At 33.0% G+C, this 25,207-nt stretch overlaps 2 protein-coding genes across 5 annotated transcripts in view; both read left to right on the top strand.

The window, feature by feature from the left end:
- The window catches only part of LOC135126861 (uncharacterized), a 251,789-nt gene that overhangs the window by 220,072 nt on the left and 6,510 nt on the right, over window positions 1–25,207 (top strand). For all 4 annotated transcript variants that reach the window (XM_064053056.1, XM_064053055.1, XM_064053053.1 and 1 more), the window contains exons 6-9: window positions 4,786–5,140; window positions 20,369–20,499; window positions 23,182–23,415; window positions 23,658–23,910. In XM_064053056.1, coding sequence (XP_063909126.1) covers window positions 4,786–5,140; window positions 20,369–20,499; window positions 23,182–23,415; window positions 23,658–23,910 — 973 coding nt within the window. The remainder of the gene's footprint in view (window positions 1–4,785; window positions 5,141–20,368; window positions 20,500–23,181; window positions 23,416–23,657; window positions 23,911–25,207) is intronic.
- On the top strand, window positions 20,715–22,927 carry LOC135127452 (cilia- and flagella-associated protein 157). The gene has a single exon (XM_064053901.1). It carries the CDS (start codon window positions 20,800–20,802, stop codon window positions 22,822–22,824), a length of 2,025 nt encoding a protein of 674 aa, XP_063909971.1. The 5' UTR covers window positions 20,715–20,799; the 3' UTR covers window positions 22,825–22,927.

Genomic DNA, 25,207 nt, shown 5'->3' with positions numbered 1-25,207 from the left:
CGTTATTCGGTACTGCATTGGCTAAAACGTTGATCGGGATGCCGCTTCAGGCCGCTAGCCTCCGGCTAGTTCATCTCTTTTCAGATCAAGTCGCACGGATAATTTTATCTCTTTCTTATTAATTGGCTCCATCGGGTGTAAATAGGAAAAACATTGAGGTGGTTTCGCGTGTTCCCTATTCAGTGGTGAGTGGTGTTTAGGCTTTACGTAGTACCTACGTAAAGCGTAAGGTGTTTTTTGTATCATTTATTTGCATTTTATTTCTGATCGTTAAAAACAGTTGGTATTATATATTAATATTACTTATACTTAATGAGAATGAGCAACGAAAATAATTCGGTTTCATGTGCAGATACGTAAATTATCTATTAAAAAATTAATTCAGTAGATTTGATTGTTGTTGTTAGATAGGTATAAACAAAAGAGGAGACCAACACCACCACTCCCATTAATGGTAATAACAGGTAGAAGGCAAAACAGAGCATTTCATGAAAATAATTATAATAAAACTAAATAGTTAACGGCTTCGGTTTTAAGAAACAAATTATACTGTTGGAATTGTGTATTATTCACAAGTGATAAATCTTCCGTTTGGGATAAAACAGGCTATAATAATAATTTACAAAATTTGTCAAGAGCTATAGAAAGGCATGAAAAATCACATCTACTATTTTAGATTCCGCTCATAAGAGGGATATTGAGAACTATAACGAGAAAGTTGATGAAAATAGGGCAATTTTGAAAAGACTAATCGATGCAATAGTTGATTTATCTATCAACGCAGGAGTGTTCTTTTCGTGGGTATGACAAAAAAAAATTATTCAGATAATGAAAGATATAAAAAGTAGTGCTTTTCAAATTTGAGCCTCCTCTGAAGAAAACTTCACGAGCCGCCACTGATATAAACTAAATGGATCGCTAAATCTTGGACTATATGGACAGCTACTAATTGACACTGAGGTTTAGACCTATAAATTCTCATTAAATCATATTTGTGTATAAAAATGGAAAACGTTAATTTAAATTTTTCATTTCTGGCATAACAATTATGAGTATCACGCTATCTTAAAATACCTTTAAATATATGTATTTTTTGTGACTTATTAATCTGTCTCCATTTTCAATTTTATGTATATGAATTTTATAAAAAAGTTACATATGGTAGGTAAAATATTTATTTTTTCATGTCAGAAAGTTGATGACAAAAAAGACTATTTGACTAATATGTCCATAAATATATCCTGAGACACATTTTGTTTCTGGTCAAGTAATATATGGTTATTATTTTTTAATTACTCATTCAAAACAATAATACTTAATTGATGGACCGAATAAATTTATACACTATTTCCACAAATCTAAAAGCATAGTAATCATGCGATTAATAGTATGTTAGAATTAATATATGTATATCCATCAATAAATTTATGACGTCATCGCAAAAAATTAAATAAATCCCTTATAGGCTTTGAAATTAGCTGCACAGTACTTCAAATGCAAACAATGTTTTGTGTAAATAACTAAATGCTAAACTCTTTTCATAATAGCTAAAAATCGTGTGCGTATATTCTGTCAAGCTGAAAGAGCAAACGCGCCCAGTTGAAGCATAAGTGTTGTACAGTATATGACAAAAGACATTAAGTGTATAAATCTTGTAAATACAAAACTCTATTGTGAGTAACTAAATCTGGCTCATAAAAGACTATAAAGCTACTTTATAATCTATTTATATAAGAATATCTAGAAGAACTTTGTCGTAAGCGAACTGCTCGTGTAAGTCAGTGTGTAGTTTGACAAAGTTCCAAGAAACAAAAAGCCGTAGACCATGTCCAGAGTGAATAAAATGGAATACATTTTTCAAAATACTGAAATATAATTTTAGAGCTAAGCTCTAGTAGGTTCAGTTATTCTTGTATGAGACGTAGACTGTGGAAGAAATAAATTAAGCTTCACATGATTTGCTATTGAGGAGTGTGCAAAAGACTTAAAACATTTAGATTCCTCGTTTAATTAACAAGCTACTCCAATACGTTTTTTTAATACAATTTCTTTTGCACCAATAAATTTAAAATAAGTGCAAACTGGTTAAAAACACCATTTTTTTGAAAGTCGTCCCAAGATAAACTTTGTTGAATTGAAATATTAAGATAGTTTCATCTCTACAACTTGGTACTTTGAAACTTTTATCAAGTTAAATAAAGTTTGAGTCTTATTATCCATCAGAGATCTAATAAAAACACCGTGATGAGGAAATTAAAGTTCCTATGACAACGTGTTGAATGTAAAAAATATGATTAACCTAGCACGGACATTAGCCTGATTTAAAGTTCCTGAGGCCAAGAGCCTTTACAATTTAGCTCCTTTCAACTTTCTAATTTTCTGCAAGAGATTTACGTTGCTATTACACGAACATTTAAAATTTATATCAAGACGTTGAAAATAAAACACGTTTAAATAATAAATGTTTTTAGGTGATCAGTTTCATTTGTTGCTCGTTTTTTGCAAGAGCTTTTCAGTTTAGTATAATTTGTTACAATTAGTTCTCATTTTATCGTATCCCATAGCAGTTACCGCTGTAAATTCATATAACCAAAAACATTGTAAATAAAGTAGAATGACCCTTGCCTTGAGTAGGCTATAAATTGCTTTTAGAAACCCTTCAATTAGGTCAGAATGAGAATAATCAAGTATCGGGCTTCCAGTTTCCAGTTGAATGCCATTAATTAGACAAATTCATTACACTTTGACATGTCAGTTTGCACTAGTAAACATGCGTATCTACATGTAGAATTCCTTCTGTCCTTTATCGTGATTTTTGTTGAACATTCTAAAATTATAATGAAAATTGACATCACCGCTAGGTTGCTGTGTTGATTTAATTTGCTTTCACCACGAATTGACAAGACTAAATTATCGATTGGCCATAATGAATAACTTACTTAATGAAAATCTGATAACAAATTCAATTTACATTGTTTTGACTTTACTCTACACAGGAGTAATCGCTTAATATTGTAGAATGGTATATCTGAGGATGATTTATTTTTGTGACCCCGTTTGACTCTGTTTAAAAGCTTCACGTTATACGGGTAGTTGGAGCTCATATCGAAAAAGCCTCGCACAAAAACTGCATAAATTTTCGAGCTAAATGGAAGAGTTATTTGTTATCTTCTAGGGATTTTAGGTTACTTTTAATTTAAAAGCAGTAAATCAAGCGTGACATTTCCTTCATTTATATTATCACCGTCAGACTACATGCTTGTGGAATTATCGCTGTTAGCTTTTTCTCTACTAACTTTGCTGTGTGCAATTTAAAAGAACTATCAATTTTTTTATGGTAACAGGGAGTTATGGATTACAAGATTACAATCGCTCGAACAGTGACTGCACTTTTATTCGTTTCGGGTTTTAAAACGTCGTAGCGTATTAAAAAATAATCTCTTTCGTAGACCCTAGAAAAACAATGAGTTTTTTTCCCTTCCTTTTTTTATATATTTAATGGATCTTATTTTACTGTGATAAATATAATATCTCATACATTATATTAACTTCTGTTTAACTTATTGTTTTCTTTCCGATTTATATCACATTTATTTTTTGATAGAAGAGTAGTAATCGTTATTTTGAAGAGTGAACAACCGTACGTCGTCGACCAGGTGGACTGATTAATAGTATATTAAACTGCCGTCGATAAAATAGTTTGAAAAAAAAATCTATTATTACTACAGAAGATATAACCAGTAATCAACAAGACCATAACTCAACGTACGCAACGAAAATGTAGAACACTTAAATTTCTGACAACAACATTTGGCGCAACAAATTTATTCGGTGACTTCAGCTAAGAAGATTTTCGCACCACTTGTTTCACTTTGATTTTCACACGCTCGTATATCATGCTCACAACTCATTTGTCTACCCTCACACGTTACATTTTGTTTATTTCTGCTACATTCATCTGGATTTTCTAACACTCGGAAAATTATGTACATTATTTTGTTTCCTTAATCAGGGGCGGTTTTTTACTAAAAACTATAGAATTATAATATTTTCTGTAGCCAGAATATTGTCACTACAAATATCAAATGAAAAATGTATTGGACTCCAGCCGAAGTTGCCATAGATCTATCTGATCATGGTTTAAGAAAACATGGTATCATATTGCTAAAGCTCGGAATTATATGTAGAAAAAATCATGTACTTAAATATGCGCATACATATGCACAGAAATTTGGCATTATATGCAAAATATAGAAGAAAAATTACTTTTTTTAAACATTAAAATTTCGTTATGAAACAATGATTAAATAAATAATTTATTTTGCCATTTCAGTCAGACAAAAAGTATGATTGTACTACATCAATGAATTCAAAGAAAAAGGCTCTTTTCAAAAATGCATTACTTATATCGTAGTGCCATTTAAAAAAAATCAAGTTGTAAAATCTTTTTGACGAATAATTAGAGCACAACTTCTTGTATGTCTGTACCTAATTTCAGCTGTTTTGTACAATTGTATACAACTTTCATATATTTGCCTACAACCAAAATAAAAAGGCGTTTGCCCTAGAATTCCCTCTTTATCTATAAGTGTTTTAATTTTTCAAATACCATGAAGCTAAAGTCATGGTTTCTACTTCTTTAATGATCTAAAGTCACCTAAGAATATTCAGCTCGTAATGGAGTACGTCGACTGACAACTCCGTGTTGTTAATACGAACCCCCCCTTTGGATATAAATAAATTTTCTGTTCACGATTATCAACTCAATCTATATTTCTTTTCTAGGCCGATTGGAGCGAGGAGTTCGTCTTCAACGTCCACGCCCGCAGCATCTTCCCCTGCGACACCCACGGCAGCGGTATAACGGTCCTATTCCAATATCCTTCGTGCATCCTAGCGTCCGGGGACCGCGTCCGCTTGTTCGCCCGTCTGCGGGCCAACGTGGCGTCCCTGGCGCCGCCGACCTCCCTCGAGTACGTGGCCGAAAAGCGGGTCATCAGGGGCCAGCACAGTTTGCACTTTGATTGTGATTTATTCACCGAGCGCTACGTCGAATATTGCTTCGTCTATGTGAGCCAAGCAATCAACGAAGCTGTCGCTGACGTCAGGATGGATTGCGTGCCCACCCATCCTGTCACAGGTACGTGGGGACGGAGAACGGAGGCGGTCTGATGTATTGGGATTAGGGATGAAAGACTTAAAATATTTACAGGAGCGGACCGTCAAGGTCGGGCTCGGGCTTGATTCGTTTTGCGTAGCAATAACAAGCGGACCCGGTGATGAATGCTGAAAAGGCGATCGTGACTTTCAAGGATAAAGTGGATATTTAGGGAGAGTTTTAGCTGAATTTATTGAATGATTCGTTTTGGTAGATATGATCAAAAAACATGCCATATGTGCATGATTGATTGAAAAGTAGCTGGAATATATGCTAAACATAAGATAGATTTTTTGCCCCAAATGTATGCATGGCAAGTAGTTTCACAACGCGTTTACTTAGCACCTCTTTTGGAAAGAATTAACGAAATTTGTAATCAAGGTGCTATACAAATGTAGTAAAGTAATTTACATACGACTTTTCTCGCCTTCGCAGTGTCGCTGTTGATATTTTTGAAATATGTGTAGTTGACAACAACAAACGTCTAGTCGTTCTTATTGTCACAGCAGTAAAAATTTCAGCTAAACAGCTTAGGTGAAGAAAATGACTTGACAATTGAAACATGTGTATACTATATTGACCTTTCCGGTGTTGTGGGACTAATAACGTGCGTGACGGTTAGTAAGTCTGCGGCAGCGGTTCTCAAACTGTGAGGTGTCGAAAAAATGAATAAGAGAAAGCATTTGACATATTTTTTATTAATTTAAAATGTAATCAAAACGAAAATATTAAAATAAAATATTTGTAAGGAATAGCTCTAATATAGATGTTTCAAATATTTGCAATACGTTCTCATAATATACTGCTTACTTCACACGTTCGGTTTCTACTGAGTTATTTTTACAATCTCAAAGTTATCAGAGCTTGAAGATCTTTGTACTTTTAAACTATGATCATAACACAACGTCCATCTGGATCATTACATACTTATAGTTATTACACTATACTACAACAATTAACTTTGAAATGACTATAAAGCTACTGCTGGAGATTTCTTCTTCACAAGTGCTTATAAAAAAGTCTCTTATGTAACATAGTCAAAATGGAACAACTTACCCACAAACGTGCAGCTTTCAAAGGCGGGTATTTTTACTCGCAAAAATTTTGAGATATCAGTATCTACCGCCAATATTTGGGTGAAACAGTAACTCACGCACCAATACGGCACGACTGAACTGCATCAGCAGTTATACCCAGCGTTGCCAAATCGAGTTTAAATTTCCGTAAATTGGGTTACTCTCATCTTGTCTTATATTACGCAGAAGACGCAATATTATTCAAGATAAATTTAAGTCAGATCTTTTGTTTTTTTTTTTTAATCTGAATTTCTAGATGTAAAAACTCCAAACGGATTCACAAATTACAAGTACAGGAGTATCTTATTTTATAAAATTTGAATAACATTTACTATTGTAAACTTTGGAGATAATGACATCATTGTCATCTCATTAACCAGTTGTCCGATGAACTCGATTACAATACTTCCTAAGCTTAAGCTCGGGAAGTAAAAAGGAGGCGCGAATTACAAACACTGACAACCGCTGGTTTATGGAGCGATCGTTTAAAAGATTCCAGGGAAGTTCACTCTATGACGCTTTATTCGCCAGCGTTTCGCAGCAGGGGAAATTTATTGTTATGTTTACGGTCAGCATCGAATTTCATCGGCAACAAATAATTTAAACAAAAGAATTTTCTAATATTACATGTATTCTTTGCAAATCTAAAGCATTGGTTTATTCTAAACGCAGCTTTATTAATCAAATCCATCGAGCGTATTTGTTTTCTTTCTGTGTCAATTTTTAATAGACAGTTATTCTGGGCCTACTTGTATATTACTAATATCATGTAAACGGTGAAACGCTAACGAAAATTTGGCTAATCACATAAATATGATTTAAATTTTTTGCAGTAACATACACTTGTACTTGTAGTTTATGAGTAGAAGCGTCGACCAAGCCGATCTCGAGAGTTTGAAAGTTTGAATAGACAAAAACATGTAGGGGAACGAGGGGCTTGTTGTAACAGTTTTTAGGAAAACGAATATAATTTGGTATTTACTACCTGTTTGACCATTATAAAAGTATATGTCGGTAGTCTAACTATTTCCCTACTGGACTGAACAGGCAAAAGGTCAAAATTGTTCATATTCACTTTATACCAGGCATTTTCTTAAAAAAAGTGCACTGTTACAACTTGCCCCGTGTTTGGGGCTAGTTGTAACAGCCATGAGGGAGGTAGTACCAGTAAAAATAAAGCTGATGTTGACACATATTTAGACTTTATTTTTCAAAAATCAACACAACACTTCATTATATACAATATTTATTACTTGCCCCTCAGGTATTGTTACAACATGCGCCGTAGCACAATTTTCTACATTTAATTACATTTCGACAAAATTATGTCGCTTAACGTTAAAATGTGTAAGGAATATCAAAGCTGAGTAATTTTTGAACTACAGGCAAAACTAAAAGTTTAAAATTAATTAATAACAAATACGAAAAACTAAATTTTACCAAAGCAATATTTTACATTACCTGGCCAAAACGAAACACGTGCACACATCCACTCACTGCGCTGGCTGGAGGAACAGTGGTTGTGATGACATGATGTCTTATGGTGCAAGAATTAAAATCAGTGAAAAACCTGACGTTAAAGAGTTTAAATTCCGGGTAAAAATTTAGTGTTACAACTTACCCCTGTTACAACAAGCCCCTAGTTCCCTTACCTCATGTACCTTGCTTTTTCATTTTTTATAATGTTGCTGCCATTATCCATATTCTTTTTCATGTATAGAGGTTATCACAAATAAAATGTCGGAAAACCAGAGTGTACAATTTTTCAAAGAAGCAGGATGTGTTGGATTGTACTTTAAGGGCGAGGGAAGTTCTGTCGAAATAACCTTCGACCAATTTTTTTATAACAATTTTTACAGTTAAACTTAAAAAATAAAAAAAATTGGTGCTCAATTTCCGAAAACTACCATAAATATCATATCCAAATTTACGAATTTTCTGTGAAGCCTGATTTTTGATTTTTTTTATTTATTTTATGAAAACTCTTATAAGTAAAAAACATATACATATAAACACCAGTCAGACTGAAAAAAAAACATTTGATAAGGATGCGATTCAAACCGGGGAAGAGCACAAATCCTACAGAATCCATCAGGTGCAGAAGACAGATATCGGTTACATGAAAGACATGTAGAATAATTGTAGAATAATCAATGTGGACTCATAAACCACAACGACAGGAGCATGTTATTTTATAAAATTCAAATAGCATTTATCACGCACAATTTTGCAGTGACGTCACCAAATTATCATAATTAGACAAATTTTGGTTAGCGGTACACACGATCTTCCTAAGTCACATAAAATTTGACAATAAACGGTCGAGTAGTTGCGGAGATTATAGATATATCTAATAAAGATCGACACAGACAGACAGAAACCGAAAATCTATTGCTTCGTATTCTGGGTGTTATGAAACATCAAGAAAACTTGAAAGTAGCCACTCGTCCGATGGACCCTATTTACAATATTTCTCTAGTTGACACTTGAGGAGTAAATAGTTATTTTTGTGTATCAAAATTATAAAAAAGAACTTTTTCAGTCAATCTGAAGTCTGAGGCCGAGTTTTAGCCGAGGCCTACGAATCGGAGAAGGCCGAAAAAGCTCTATTTGGCCGAGGTGCAATGTTTTTTAATCTACCATACAGAAACATAATTGAATATGTAAGTGGTTTCGAGGTTAAAAAACTGTTTTCTTTGTTGAAAGAAAAATCTCGCAGATTTGACAAAAACTAAAGTGGTACTTTGCTCCTATAATACTAAGAAAAAAATTGGTTCCGTCATGTTTTACAACGATATTCACCAAAGATAGAGCTCAAATAATGGCATTTTTGGCCTTTTTATTAAAAAAAAATTGTCAAAAACACAAAACCAACGACGCAAAAATAAGTTTTGAACATCTGTGTACAAAAAAGTGACAAGTGAGTTCAAAAAAGTAATTTTGATATTTGAGTGCAAAAAAGTAACACTTCATTGGGGACTTAAAACGTCTATAAATTTGTAATGATTGTCAAAAAAAATATATAAGGATCTCCCAACATTTTTGATACATTTTTAGTAGCTCCAAATCTGCGCTAAACAGTTGAAAGAGTGTAATAGTTAGCTACGTATCATTTCTTAAACAATGTTATGTCAAATATTTCTGTATTAGTCGAAATCACACACCTCAAAATTTCATAAAGTGTACTTGTTTCTGTAATTTTAACAGTTGTTCAAATCTATGATTTCAGTTTAAAATATTTCCCAAAAAAATCCACAAAAAGAACTAAAATACCTGCCTTAATCTATTTTCACTAACTTATAAAATTATTGCGGTTTGAAATTATAAGAAAAAGAGTTTAAAGGCTTCTACTCAGGGGGGGTTAGTGCCAGTGGGTGCATCCCCCACCCCCCCACATCGTCTACAAACACACTGGACGTAGAAAAATAGACAATATGTAAAAAATTATCCACAAATTTGTCTAATAATTATCAAAACTAAATTTTTTATCTTGATCCATTTGTATAAATTGTATCAAAACTGTCTTGGATATGTGATATGTTGCTGGTGAGTGCTGATAAAAGCGGAGACCAAATCATGACTCATTGAAGCGTTTTGTTTACATCGTTGTCATGGAAACAGTGCGTCTAGTCGCTGCATTTAGCTGGAATCGGGTCCTGCTTGAACAGTGACCTCTAACAGTAACTCAATTGCGGGATTCCATCATCATTCTGCGCGAGTGAAATTGTTTGATTTTAAATAAAAATAATGAATGCAGTTGAATATTCAATAAAAAATCGTCTTCAGTCTTACGACGGTAAAACCTTAGTGAAAAATTTAGGGAGAGCCCCCGATTAATAAAAGTGTTCATGGCAAAACGAGAGACTTTCATAAATATTTTAATAGACATAAAAGGTATTTTAAATTTTTGTGAATATGCGGTTGTGAAAAAAATAATAAATTATTTTATTTTGTGTGTCTCCTCAATAATAATGATTTAAAACCAAAGGTATGAGGACAAATACGTTTTTTCTTTTATTGAATGTATTTTTGTATTTATTTCCGTCACATTTGACTCATCAATCAAATTGTATCTCCCCATTTCAAAAGGTCACGAGCCGCTACTGCTTCTACTAAAAACAAAATCTCTCAAAACAGGAATTTATTTAAAAAAATCGACTTATATTTTCATTTTCAGCCATCAACCAAGAGATGATATTTAATGGTGGAACATTTACGTATTGTATTGTAAATAATTACTGGAAGTTTATTGAGCGAATTTTCGAAAATTTATTAATTCTGCAGATATTTATCACTGTTGAAAGAAAATACGCTAGGATTGTAAGAGTTTACGACCATTAGTTTATTACCTTGTTGCAAAATAGATTTTTGTGTATCTATGTACTTCAGTTTAATAGTGAAAGTACATATTTGCGAGATCTGTGTCAAAACTAAAAAAGAACAAAAGAGAACGAAGGATGAAAACACTTTTTAAATCAATTACATCCATTTATTCGGTTCACGGATCTGCAAACTATACAGGGTGTTTCAACGATTTGAAGGGTATTAGGCATTTATCGTGGACTAAGTATTTACAAATTTCTTTAAGAGTTACAATTTACAATTATTTGTAAATACACAAAAGTTTTCGTTAGGCAATTATGCATTACGGTGTAATTTTTAAAACATAATAACCATATATGCATAGTAATTTAGGTCTTTATTCAACAAGGAGGAAAAGAATACTGACAAAGTTTCTTGATCACTAATTTTCAACATGTTTTTGTGTTATGAAAAAAATTATGTATTTAAAAATTCCCAAGTCTATTAATTTTATTATAAGTAAGAGCTACTCGTAAGAATGTTGATCCAAACTTACCGTTTCATTACATTTTCGATCTTGTTTCTACGTAAGCTGTTTTTTGATAGGAGGTATACAGTTTATCCTAACACAAATTTCAAAAAATTATTACGAGAAACCTCCACAAGTTTGATACTAGAAAAAGGTTACGTTCGTCAGAAGACCTTTACCTCTTTTTTCAGAAGAAATTTAAATCTCTAAAAATATAGATGACGTTTCGTTTACAACAATGCATCTATGGTATGAATATTAACGAAACTTCTTCTGCTATCAGACCGTTGAGACATCCTGTAGACAGGGAACTGTGTCAAGTACATCGATCCATAAAATATAACAACATAAAAAATGTTAATCCGTGAGATGAATAAATTGATTTGATTGATTGACTGGCACATTTTTTAAAAAGTGCGGCGCCATTGTGTCTTTAATGTTAAAGTAGGTATTTACATATATTTAATCAACAAAACTTGAAAAAGCTAACTGAATAGAGGAGAATGCCGTAAAACATTTTGTTTCTTTTTCAGTGCTTCGTACATATACAGCTCTAAAGTTAAATTAATTTTAATAACAATTTATTCATGAGGAATTTATTTTACATTTTTGGTTGCTTAATTTCGCCATTTTAATTAACCCGGTTCCAGTCAACTAACGCATAATTTTGTAAAATTAAACCGAAAGAGATGAACTAAAACACAGTTTAACGTTGCTTCCACATTCATAAAATTATAATTTTCAACCCTTGCCCTTGGAGAGAACGAACCGAAATACTTTAATAAAATAGCCAAACGTTGTTTAAAATTCTTGCATCAAACGCTCCGAATAAAGAGAAGTGAAACCATCGGAATGCTTTGAACTGGAGGAATACTTAATGTTTGTGCGTATGTTAACGAAGGACCAGACGCCTGTTTTCATGCATGCCTAGGTCCAATTTCCTTCGTTTTTCTTTCTTCCATGCTCCTTCCCTTTTTTCATTAATTTTCTTGCCTCCCACGTGTTTTATCAAATTCGATTTGTTATTCAACATATTCAGGTAGTAACACCGGTTTAATCCGTTTCCGAGCTGCTTCTTATGACGTGTTGTTAGTGTGAAATTTGCATTCTCCCCAAGGAATGTTTCAGGATCCGGAGGCATTTTATCGTTCACTTCACCCAGAAAACAATTCCGCAATTACATCCTCCGTTATTTACTCAAATAACCCGAATAAATACGAATATTTTACGACTTCATCTCTATTCACAGCTTCGGTGGGATTAGCATTACGAGATTTCGCGGAATCCGCTTAAGAGAATTCCTGCGAGTTTTCTTTTTTTTTTATTTTATTTCTGTCTGGAGGTGTGGCGCTACCTCACAAAACAATATTCTAAGAAAATTCCGAGTATGCGAATGAGTGTCTGCATTTTATAGATAAGAAGTTGCAACTGCGAAATTCTCCATCTTTCATACACTACTGCGCTGGCATGGGCCATTAGCGCTGGTCTCGAGGGTAAAGAGATTGTTTTTTGTTCATTTACTCATCTTGCTTGGTAATAATAATAGAGGCTGAAAAGGCAGCACCAAATGAGGTGTTATTAAAGTTTAAAGATCTGATCTGTTAGATAACGGACCAACGTAATTAAAAGTTTTACTAGAAACTTTATACCTAGATGTTACGAGGGCGTGTCATATTTTACATTTTGTACTGTCTAAAACCCGGTCTACGCTAATGAATACTTATTAATTTAAATCACTAATTAGTTTTAGTAAGTTTTTGGACTATAGTTTTATGGTCAATGAAAATATGGGTTGAAAATTCATTAGTTATGAACTGTAGTTTCTATCCCTGCACTACTTAAGAATCATTAATCTTTCACAACCCCAAGATCATCATCTGTTAACCTAATTTAGACCTTTTGCATTTGCTAGATGAGATTGGTAGGTGTGTTTATAAAAAATGTCTAATGTTTTTTACGAATCTAACGTTTATAAGTCAGTTCATTACAGTAAATTAAATTATTTATGAATTTTTGTCTCCTCTGAACCATAAGATATACAATTTCTAGACGACACATGCTTCAGTAAAAGTTTATTTCATAATATTTTAAACTATCAGAATAAACTTGTACTAACTTTGACGTCATAAATCTAGAGGTATGCATTTTGTTGTGGTAGTAGCGATATTTCAGTTTTTTCAAGTAGCATATCCCTGTATTTTATTGTCGTATCTTAATGTATTTTTTGTTCTATTTCATATATGTCTGTGTCTCTTAAAAAAGTAAAAATTCGCAGTATCAACTTCAAATATAGAAAAAACTTAACAAAAAATAGAATAAGGTGCAATAATAAAATATAGCGTGTTCTGTTTGAAAAAACTAAAAATAGATGTTTCAAAATTATTGTATTAATTAAAAAAAAAATAATAAACACTCTGTATATGAAAATTTCATTTCATTTATACAACGTGGCAACCTTTCATTGGAATTTCAAAAGTAAACTGCGATTGTAAAGCTTGAAAAAAGGCCAATTAAAATATGTAAAGTACACAGGGTGTCTTATTTATAAAAACTAAGTTATGTGTTATACCCTTTAGGTGTAGACGTTTGGACCAGTTTTTCGTCATGTTCTTTTTAGAAATTTTTCATCAAGTAACTTTAAAAATCAGTATCTCTATTATTTATGGAAATTTCGTAGCGCAGTTTTTATCACTGTTTTTATCTTGCTGAAATCTATACGTTACCTGGGAAACATTGTCAATTTTTTTGTCGGAAATGATATACATTACAAAGAAGCTTGTGTCGAAGAAGCAGCTTTTGCTGTATCACATTTGCAACAAAATAAACAATTGAGTTATAGGCAACTTATGTTTAAAATTTTATACCAATAGGTCTATTAATAATGGAGATATTAAATTATGTTTATATATATTTCAGCTCTATAGTTAAAAATAATTTTAAAGTATACTCCTCAAACAATCGTACAACTTTGTTCTTAAACTTTTTCTTCTATTATTAATAATTTATGAGGTATCGAGGAAAGCGCGCTTAGTGGCTCACCCTGTGTATTAATTATTGAATCCATTGGACTACTGGTTGCTTTTATATTTTCTCGAGGTTTCATGACCTTTTGAGTACGAAAAATAAGTCTCCTGTTAACGTATGTCTGTCGTCTATCCGTATTATTGTTAGACAGGTAATCTCTAAAACTAACCGATTGATTGATAATAGTAAATCAAAGTTTAGCTAATCATCCCCGTCTGCAATAGGATGATGAAAGTTTACATTAGCAAATGTTATTTAAATTTTCTAAAATAAGATATTCCTCTACATGTGGTTCATGAATCCGTGTTGAGTTTTTACCCTAGACATCCAATTTTTTGGGAACAAACAAAATTTTATTTTATAATTTAACTTTGAATGCTCTGAAATCATGCAAACGTTTTAAGCTGATAGGAAGCATAATAATTCGTTTTTGGCCTCCCAAAAAATGATGATGTCATCTTATAATTCTGCTGAACACACGTTTTTTAAATTGTATAAAAGAACATGCTCCTCCTGCATGTGTGATTTATGAATCCGTGGTGAATTTTACCCTTGGCACCCAGATTTTTGGAAAAAGTGTAAACATAAACAGTCAAAGTTAAGCGTGTTTTGAGAAACTGAAAATATCTACAGGAGCAGCAAAAATCGCAAAACCAAATGTTATTATTTTTTTATAGAAGCAGGATTTGTCGGACTGTTCTTCAAGGGCGAAGGAAGTTTCGTCGAAATGATGTTCAACCATTTTTTTTTAAGTTAAAATTAGATTGGACCATCATCACCATAAATCACACAGCATATTTCAGGCGAGATTTATTTCACAAAATTTTGAACGATCTTCTAAAGAGAATGAATAGATAAATTCTTGTCAGCGTTTATTATATACACTATAATTTTTAATCCTCTTGGTTTCTAAAGCATAATTATTTCGAAAAGCCCCGATCTTTTTAAAATTTAAAATCAATTTGGATTTGCTAAGCCAACTTTAGCAAATATGTACGTACATATATTTTAGATAAGATATATACGGCAAAATTTTGAGATGACGTCCTCAAATTTTGAAGACGGGAATAATCCGATAAATTTTGATTAACGATTTACTCGTATCATGCTCAGGATAATCTTAAAACGTTGGGAAGATGTCACAGTATTTGGTTTAACAATTTCAAAGTTAAAGTGTAAAATGTTATATGATTTTTTTTGTTCCACAAGTGTAGATGTGTTATTTTTTAAAATAGACACATACGACAGACAGACGAAGAGATAGAACGGAACCTATTTTTTCATATTGTAGGGGTCATGAAACGTCGAGAAAACAGAAAGTAGTCATTTGTTGGGGTTTACGGTCGGGAAGTAAAAATGGTTGTGGAAAATATGTCATTGAATTTTTAATAAAATTTGCCGTCTCATTGGACAACACAATTATCACAGCTGATTATTGGTTGTCTACTTGCAGGTAGATCGTGATCATTATCTCTACACTATGACAAAAATTCTTCTTATAATAGTTACTTAAAAAAATTGTTAAGAAAAAATCGTCTTTAGCTCCTAATTACAGTAAAGAATATCACTGGCCACTGATGCGTGACTATGATTACTGATTACCATTGCTAAGGAAACTAGTTTTGTTTCCACCCAGAACGTAGGCATCTGAAAAGATTCTTGTACAAAAGTAGAGGAGATATTTGCTGTGTGGATAAAATTTATTAAATTGGAACTAGGGAATTTGCTTTAAAAAAAGTGGATTCTAATATATTCTTATTTTCCAAGAAACGAATAAAAAACACGTTGTGGAAGAAAGAAATAACTGTATAATAATATCAGTTCTGATAAAAAAGAGAGTATCTGCTAAACCGTGAAACAAATGTTTTTTCTGCATTCCTGACGATCACTGACAATCGTTTGAGAGTGTACCGTGGGTGTTTTTTTTATTTTAGTACAACAAAGATAACCTTCACACAGTTACAGTTTGATATGCAATTAGCTGCCAAAGGGTTTTTATATCCCATGTGATATAGATAAGTGAGAAAACTATTGTATTTGGTCACATTTTTATCAATTACAAATTTCATAATTTTGACTGAGGTTTTCTAACTATTTATTTGTATCTTTATCCATCAGTTAGAAATGTTTAAGACTACCGTAAAAACATTATTGTACAAATTGTTGCAAAAGAACAATTATTTTCAATAAATACGTGATCGATAATTATGTGGAAAATGATTTCGTTTTTACATCGAATGAAAGCTACAATTCAATGTTCAGATAATCAAATACTTACTTTTCATGAGAAAAAAAACACCAAAATGTTTTACTGTAATTTTATATTCAGGCGAACGGGAAAAAATAAAATTCTCTTTATTTTATCTCCTATGCTGAAAGTCGTCGAAATCATAAAAATTGCGAATACTTTGACACCGGCAATTCAGAAAATTGTTTATTGTGCAATTGCAAACTGCAATAAAAATGAGTTATAGCTGACTGTTATTTTAAAACTTCAGTGTGCAAATTTATTCGTTTCACATCACGCTGACAGTGGGTTTAGGTGAAAGATTAATTAGTACGTCTATAATAAATTAATAATAGTTGAAATAACCGTTGACACAACTTGCAGCAGATTATTTTTACTTCCCCAACATAAGCAGGTCCATTTGACGTTTTTTCGTTTCATATCAGGTCTCCCGTTTCTGTTTGTCTGTCTGTTTGTCTGTCTGTTCGTCATGTTATTAGACACGTCATTTCTGAAACTACTGAACTCATTCTTGCAAAATTTTATGTCTTGCAAGAATATCACGCTGATAGTAAACTTCCAACCAATATTTATTTTGTCTGATCATCACCACTAAAAATTTTATGACGTGATCTTAAAATGTGCAAAATAATGTGCACATAATCTTTATGATTTATTAGTCTACATCCATTTTAAATGTTATGCATGTAGTTAGATTTCTGGAAAGACTGTTCAGCAGAATTTTACGCTTTATTTAATTTGGAGACTACGAAAGCAATCGTTCTAAAATTTTGCACACGTTTTAAGGTTTTAAGGTTGAAATTTATAGCGTGACATGTGAGATGAATGAAGCAACTTATTTTCTTGGTTAACCGTTCTTTGAAAATTATACTCTACAATAATTTTTAATTATACAAATGCTCTTTTTTTTTTTTTAATGAAACACTATGTGTTTTTTCATGTTTTGATTAATCACTTCTTAGGCTTTATAACCACAGTTTATTTTTGAAATTCTTATGCGACATTGCCACGTAATTTCAATTTTCTTAACTTTTTTTTAGCAATGAAAGGGTTCGCAAAATAAATCGCAGAAGGGTTATTTTACAGTCTATACTACAATATTTTGTTAAGAAACAAACAAAAGTACGCTCTTTGTTGTGATATAAATAAAATGAAAATTTCATATTCAGTATTCATCAATTTTTTTTTAATTAAAATTTTGAAATATACCTATATGTATATTTCAGTTTTTTCATATCGAACACCTATATTTAAAACTGTTGCATCTTATGCTATTTTTGTTCTCTTTCTCTTTTATTAAGTATTTTCTATATTTAAACCTAACAGAATCAGAACAAACAATAGCGTAATAACGTAATAGATATGTTTTTTCTTTTTAGATTTTTTTTATGAATATTCTGAATATTACAATTAAATTTAATTGATACCACAACAAAGCGGGTACCTTTATTCCTCTTCCACAAATATTGTAACACAGATTTTAAAAATAATATTTTTTTGTCAATCGTTCCATTGCGAAAATATGTGAAGAAAATTGGAATAACATCGTATCAGAATTTCAAATGTAGACTATAGTTACAAAGACTTGAAAAAGCTAATAAGTAATAAAAATATGTAAAAATTTGTATTAGGGTGTTTCATAAAAAAAAAACTAGGTTGTGTGTTACGCCTTAAAAACATAATACTCTGTATAGTTAAAAATAATTTTATAGTATAGCCCTCAAAGGACAGTCCAACTTTGGTCTTTAATTTTTTTATTTCAAATATTAATAAGAATAAGATATCGTGGACCGCGTGCTTAGTGACTCACCTGTACAACGTAAAAAATCAAGGGCATAAATAACCCCACAAGTGCGAATAATACGAAATATATTTAAAGCAGATTACATAACTTCAACTGTTTATGTGTATACTTCGAAAGAATTTGACTACTAGCACGTTCAGATAACAAGCATCAACACTCAACAGCGATAGTTATGTTAACAGAAAACGAAATTTAATTGATTTTGTCTCCTCAAAACACAAGAGAGGACTACTTAATTAATTAATGAAGCACAACGTTCGAAATATCATTTTGGGTGAACATAAATTTTGTGATTTTATTTAACCAACACAGAATAAACTGAAACGAAGTTTACACGAAAACGCGAAACCTACTTTTTCGTATTCTAGGGGTCATGAAACTTCGAGAAAACATGAAAGTAGCCATTCGTCGGATGAACCCCATTACAATACTTCCTTAGCTTATGCTGGGGAAGTAAAAATAATAGGAAGTTATCAATTAGGGATTCCAAGAGAATAACGAAATTACAACGAGAGACTCTCATCAGGCAACAATGGGTACAGAAGCAGAGAAAATAAGAAAAATACACGTAAAAAATTGCATGATACAAGACGATTGCTTATAAACGGTACTTCTTATCACAAGATGGATAGTATAATGAAGAAAATTCAAATTTTGGTACAATAAATAAAAATAAAATACAAATATGTAATAGGTTACGCTGACAACATAACAATTGTGGCTCACAATAAACAACCATCAAAAGAAACTTGCCAAGAAATTGAGGTGGAAGCTAATACACGAGGCTTAATAATAAATGAAAAAAAAAAAACACAAAAGATGACTTGAAAATGAAGAGATACGACTTCAAAGAAATAGAAACTTCAAAGACAAACTTAGGAATATTAGTTAACAGGACGAAGATGAAAAAGTGGATCTAAAAATAAGAATACAAGCATCGTACAGAAATAAAAGAATAATTAAAAATAAAAAGATTAGTATGAATACAAAAATTAATATAAACGCAACAACAATAAAACCAATAGCAGGTAATGTATGCTGCAGAAAGAACCTTAACGATATACGAAGAGGAACACTTGAAAATGTTCGAAAGAAATATACATAATAAGAAATATAATAATAGGACCAAAGACATTCATGAAACAGTAATAAGAATTAGATCTTGAATGAATGACATACGAGGACAGAGTCGGAGTAATAAAAGCCCACAAAATAAGATGGTACGAGCACACAAAGAGAAGACGGAAGGAAAACCCCATAAAAGTGATAACCTGCTGTATCCCACTCGGAAAAACACAAGAGAAAGACCAAAACTAAGATGGAAGACACATGTGGAAAAGAATTTACGAAAAGCGAAGATAGCAGAATTAGCAACGCAGATAAAGGACAGGAGAGAATAGAGAAAAATAGTAAATCGAGCACAGCTCAATAATCCACCTGTTTTAATAAATAGGGATTATCGTGAAGACATAAAACTGTCATATAGGGGAAGGAAAGCTCTCCCTAAATAACTTTAGACAAATTTTTATGAGGTGATGCTCCTTTCACTCAAAATATGTTAATTAGATCTAGACAGTTTTTGTAAATATGGCCTATTATTTTAGGGCTTTAGTATTCTTAAACAAAGAAAGTCAACATTTCGGTACTTCACATTCAAAAACTACAAAACTCGCCGTAAAAAAATAATCGAACTGTTAAAAAACTTCAGGTGTTTTATATAAACATTATAAAAACTCGGCTTTCATTTTGACAAGGCTAATGAATGATATAATTATTATTAGCAGCACTGACGTGATTTTATAACTTTATTCTCTTCGTCTATAGAGCTTGCGTGGAGATAAGACCATTCGGATTTATTATCAATTTTTAATAAACTGAAGTAGTCGCATATTTTGCTAATATTTTCCTTCCTTCTTCGTATAATGCAAGTTACATATTTTTTGAACCTTTCCTTCTGCATTTTTAAAGCGGAAATCTTTGCAGATTACCCTATTTACAGGCGAGTTCTCTGTTACGATAAACAAAGCGGCGCCTGAAAAATATCTTAATTATACGAGACACGAGCCATAGCCGCTATTTGCATTGTTAAAAGGGAGGGTTAAGCCTACGTTGATTAGTTTATGTAAGTTTTCTTCGGAGGGTGCATAACAGGGGAGAAAGACAAGCTTTTCATTTTTACATAGTCAAGTGGAATACTGCTTCATATCACGTATTATGTGTTTTTCAGAGAATGAAAGCGGTGGTTGGGGCCCTTGGAGCCCCTGGACTCCATGTTCGAGTACTTGCATCGGGGGCACAAGAAGTCGTTATCGTTTTTGCGACAACCCTCCTCCTCGTTATGGCGCCAAGTTCTGCGAGGTAAGAAGCGAAATGTAAACTCATTTAGTCCAAAGTATAAACAGGCGTCTGAGATCTTTACGACCTTACACGTGCACGATTTTTTGACTATAATTATATTACTCGAGCGAAGAGAAGGTGGGTTAATTAGGGAACATCCAATAATGGTATTATGTCGTTGCATGTTAACCACAGAAAGGAGCACTCCTAAGAAACTCGAATCGATAACAGTTACCATAACGACCTAACAAATTCTGAAGTGCGACGACATTTAGGCATTTATGTCAGTTAGTGTTGTGTAGTTCCTTCGACTAATCCACGATGCCGCCGAAAAAAAAGGGCAAAAAGGGCAAGAAAAAAAAGAAAGCGCCAAAAATCGATCCAAATGCATTGACCGAGGTGGATAAAACCTTCTACGAACTAACCATCACCGACTTAAATCGTAAATTAGCGCGTCTGAGAAGTCTGACAACAGAACTTGAAGAGAAAAACGAGCAGTTACAAAATGACTTGACAAAGCTTGATGAGGATCGGAACGATATAATCATTTATCTCAAACGGATACTTCAGGAAAAAAATGACGAGATAGCGGAACTACAAGATCGGCTAAAAGCGCTGGAGGAAACACGACAAGATGAAACAGAAACTTACGAAGCTAAAATTCAAGATCTAGAAAATGAGTATAAACAAATGCATGAACAACTTACTAGCGAGATTAAGTTGCTAGAAGGTAAGCTGAACTCTCTCGAGGAGTTCAGAATACAACGTGATGAACTCATGAAGAAGTTCGAAGAACAAGAAATAGCTATGGAAGAACAGGAAAAGAGACACAAGAACGAAGTATATGAAATCGAGCGAAAATTCATCATCGCGAAAGACAAACTCAAGAAAGATATGGAAGCCAGATTACTTCAGCTGTCTTCGGAGTTTCAAGAGGCAACCGAACTTCGAATAGCAGCAACGACTCATAGAGTAATTAGAGAAAACATTGCAATTAATAACGAATTAGACTCTATGCTCATGTCTCATGACAAATTATACACCGAAAATGCCGAAATAAAGGTCAGGGACAAAACGTTGAGACAAGAAGCGCAATTACATGAAGAAGAGAAGAAAAAGGCCCTAGCAAAAGTCAGAACACAATTGAAGATAATTGAAAGATTAACAACAGAACACGAAAACATGACGCAAAAACTAGCTAACTATCAAACAATTGAGAAAGAAATGCATGACATTTGCAACGAACTTCAAAAAACCAAACAAACTATTCTTTGTTTAAATCATCAAATTAGAGTCCTAGAACAAAATGTGCACGGTCTTAAATGCAAAGAATTGTCCATGCAAACAGAAATAGGTAACCTTGAAGAAGAAAACGACCGATTGACAACGCTTTTGGCACAAGCCGTTTATGCCATCAAAGAAGTTCTGGAAGTACAAACTGTTTTTTCAGATGAAGCTCTTCGAACTTCAAAACGAGAGAGTCTTTTGACACAACTTTTTAATTTGTTGACTGAATCTGAAAAGAAGAAAGCTCGAAGACCCTCTATGGACACAATCGGGTCATTGTCTGCAACTTATCAAAGAGGTGACTTAGGTTTTGTTCCGAAACCTGCAACTAGTCGTTCTGTTATCCCAACAATCAGACATATCCAAGCACAAACTGGAGCCAGTTTCGAAGAATTCTTAGCCATTGGTAAGGAAGAAGATTTAATACAGAAAGCATCAACCTCCTTCATAAGTTTGGAAGAAGAGGAAGAAGGTGAGATGGAGTCTGTTGAGGAAGAATCAGATGTTTACTTTGACGAAGAAGAAGACAGTATGGAAGAATCTTACTTAGACTTTGATATGGAATCTTTCGATGAAGATGCAGAAGGTGCACCCAAAAAATCTGTTCGTTCTACACGTAGCAACCAAAGACTGGAGGGAGAAGGTGAAGATGGTTCTACCAGAAGGAAAAGCAGTAGTAAGAGAACCGAATCACGTAGAGGAATTAAAGTTGAAGCAGATGAGAGTAAAACGAGTGTAAGTAGAATGGTTAGCATTTCCAAAGAATCAACATCTGGGAGGGAAGGTAGTAAAACAGCAGTCCCTAAAGCTAGCCTATCTGGAGATACAAAGAGAAAATCACAAGTTAGAATTGCCGAAGAAGCTACTACGGTAGAAACTTCCCGACTGACAGAAGATAGTAATAAACAAACAGATCAGGTTGCTACTCCAAGCGAAGGTGAAGATACTACAGCAGAAACTTCCCCGTTACCAGAAGATAGTGTTAAAAGGCCAAGTCAAAAATCTATTTTGAGCAAAAGTAAAAGTAAAGATCTTGCTACAGAAACTACATCACCGTGAGAGGAAACGCATGAATGCCAGAAAACTGCAGCAACTAAACATGATCATAAATAAAGCACATCTGTATTGTATTTGACAGTAGTACACCGCTGTTTTGTCCTGATTTGTTTTATTCTTCTGAATAGAGTTTGACGTAATTATTTCTTCCTTTATCCCTGTGTATGTAAGAGTTTTAACGAATTTTTTAATAGAGTCTCTCGAGCCAGACTTGTTATTAAAGTCACCTCGATGCTCATGAATAATTTCTTTATGTGACGTCGTAATTTTGATCTAAATTAAACATATGTCGCGTAAGTGCTAGCCGAGTTAATTAAATTTTCCTCTGAAAAACCTCTCGTAATCATTATTTATTCATAGGGAAAAGCAGTGGAGACTGAAAAATGCGGGAAAAACATGGGTAACAACTGGGAATGCTTTTATGGAAATAGTGTGTCTGCTGGTGATATCGCAGCAGAAATGCCCGAAATTCAAGCAGAAGTTGGTCCTTATTGCAGATGCGGATGTGTTGTCCATCTCGGACAAGCCAAACCTAAGCGGTTGTTGGCAACTTCGTCGCAAAGCTGTCCCGGGAGAACCTTTTGGCTTATTCAGGTATGATAACTATAAGTGCGCATCCAACTCTGAAATGTTCTTGCAAAATTTTTACCTTCTCATATTAAGCTCGAGCTAGATAGAAGACGGAATATTTGTGTTTAATGACCTCTGGGGTATTCCAGCTGCAAAGTGTAAATGTTTGCTGTTGAGCCAAAGAAATATGTAAACAGTATTGCGTGAAACCATCCCATCCCCCACACATTTTGTGAATAATTAAATAATGCGCAATGCTCTTCCAGGCCGACGAGGAGTTTATAATCCAGTTCAAAGTGGAGCAATTCCATTTGCCGTGCGGCACTCAATGGCTGAAAGTGAGAGATGGTAGTTCCCTATCAGCGAATTTACTCGCTGATTTATCCGGTGCTCCCGACACGACACCATCCGTCGTCAATTCGACAGGACCGAATTTATTGCTCGAGTTTTTTTCAGACGAGATCGCTGTCGGAGGACAAATATGTGGCGGGGGCTTCTTGGCACACGCTAGTCAGATAAGTACGGACCTGGAATAAACAGTCGTTGAGTGGAAAGTATGGAAGCAAGGGTCATGAAAGAGTAGTGGGAGAGTGAAGATTTTTTTTAGAATGTATCACTTAATCAAAACTGATGTAGGTGTCTGGGAATTAGACCAATTTGACAATTATACGAAAGAATCAAGCTGTAATTTGTCTGCTAAATCTGCTTATCATCTTTAATACATATGCAGAATTACATCAGGCATATGTTATTAAAGAATATTGACGATATACCCAGCTATGAATAATAGATATTCCTCAAAATTTTGTTCCATTGACTACAATTTAGTGGAAATTATTAGGTTGTTCTTATTCTTACATACTGAATAACATAAGGTACTAGCTTCAGATTGGCGTCAGCATTGTTGTTGCCATTTTTCCGTAATGCATTTGAAAAGTGAACAATAAAAAAATCTTCATTGAGCCCTCCGTATATTTACACAGTTATTATATTGTTACACCGTTATGGTTACAGCTTATTTTGTACCTAAATCTATATTTTTTAGGGAAATTGTTTTGTATATGTTATTTTTGTACTACGAGACATTTTTTTTTTACTTTTATTGTAATAAAAATATATACCCAGAGATTAATAAAAAACAACCAAAAACCGCCATAGAATCGTGAGTTCAATTTTCGTGTTATCAGTTTACAGTCAATTTGAACGTTTGAATTGAAAATGTAAAGATCATAGACACATTTTCAAAAATCCGTGGCTGTATTTTAATTTTGTCAAAATTCTTGTTTCATAAATTAATAACAAAATATAGATGACAAAATTTTCCAACAAATACAATTTGAAAATTTTCTGTTAACAGTGTTCGGAACAATGTCGCCATGTAAACTGAAAACCATATTTCTTAATTCTTATTATTTCAGATACATCTTTTTGAAAATCATTTTTTAAATTAAATTAATAAAACAAACTGTTGGTTATCATACTGTATTTTTTTAGTTTCTTCTAAATAGTGGATAATAAATCTAAAACGGATAGCAAAAACACACGTTATATGATATGTGAAACCAACAAAATTAGTTGTAACATATGATGTGACTAGTGACTACATACAAGTTATACCTGGTGATTTTTTAAATTTCTGCTCTAGTTAGGGAAGTCATTTACGTTAGATGTGTAACTGAAACTGCTGACATAAGCGTCATGGGTAACTACAGCAGAAATTTTAAAAATTGTGTCCATAAAATAACATCTCTGTATACAAAAAAATAAACTTTAACAATAACATTGGCAACTAGCTAATACATTAGTGTTTTTTAAT

The sequence above is a fragment of the Zophobas morio genome, unplaced genomic scaffold (assembly GCF_036711695.1).
Source record: "Zophobas morio isolate AGI-343-1 ecotype UQ-CSIRO unplaced genomic scaffold, CSIRO_AGI_Zmor_V1 ptg000011l, whole genome shotgun sequence".
NCBI lineage: Eukaryota > Metazoa > Arthropoda > Insecta > Coleoptera > Tenebrionidae > Zophobas > Zophobas morio.
This window is presented reverse-complemented; position numbering and strand designations above follow the sequence as displayed.

Excerpts from the sequence above, each read along its gene's own strand:
- LOC135127452 (XM_064053901.1), top strand. The coding sequence starts at position 20,800 with ATGCCGCCGAAAAAAAAGGGCAAAAAGGGCAAGAAAAAAAAGAAAGCG.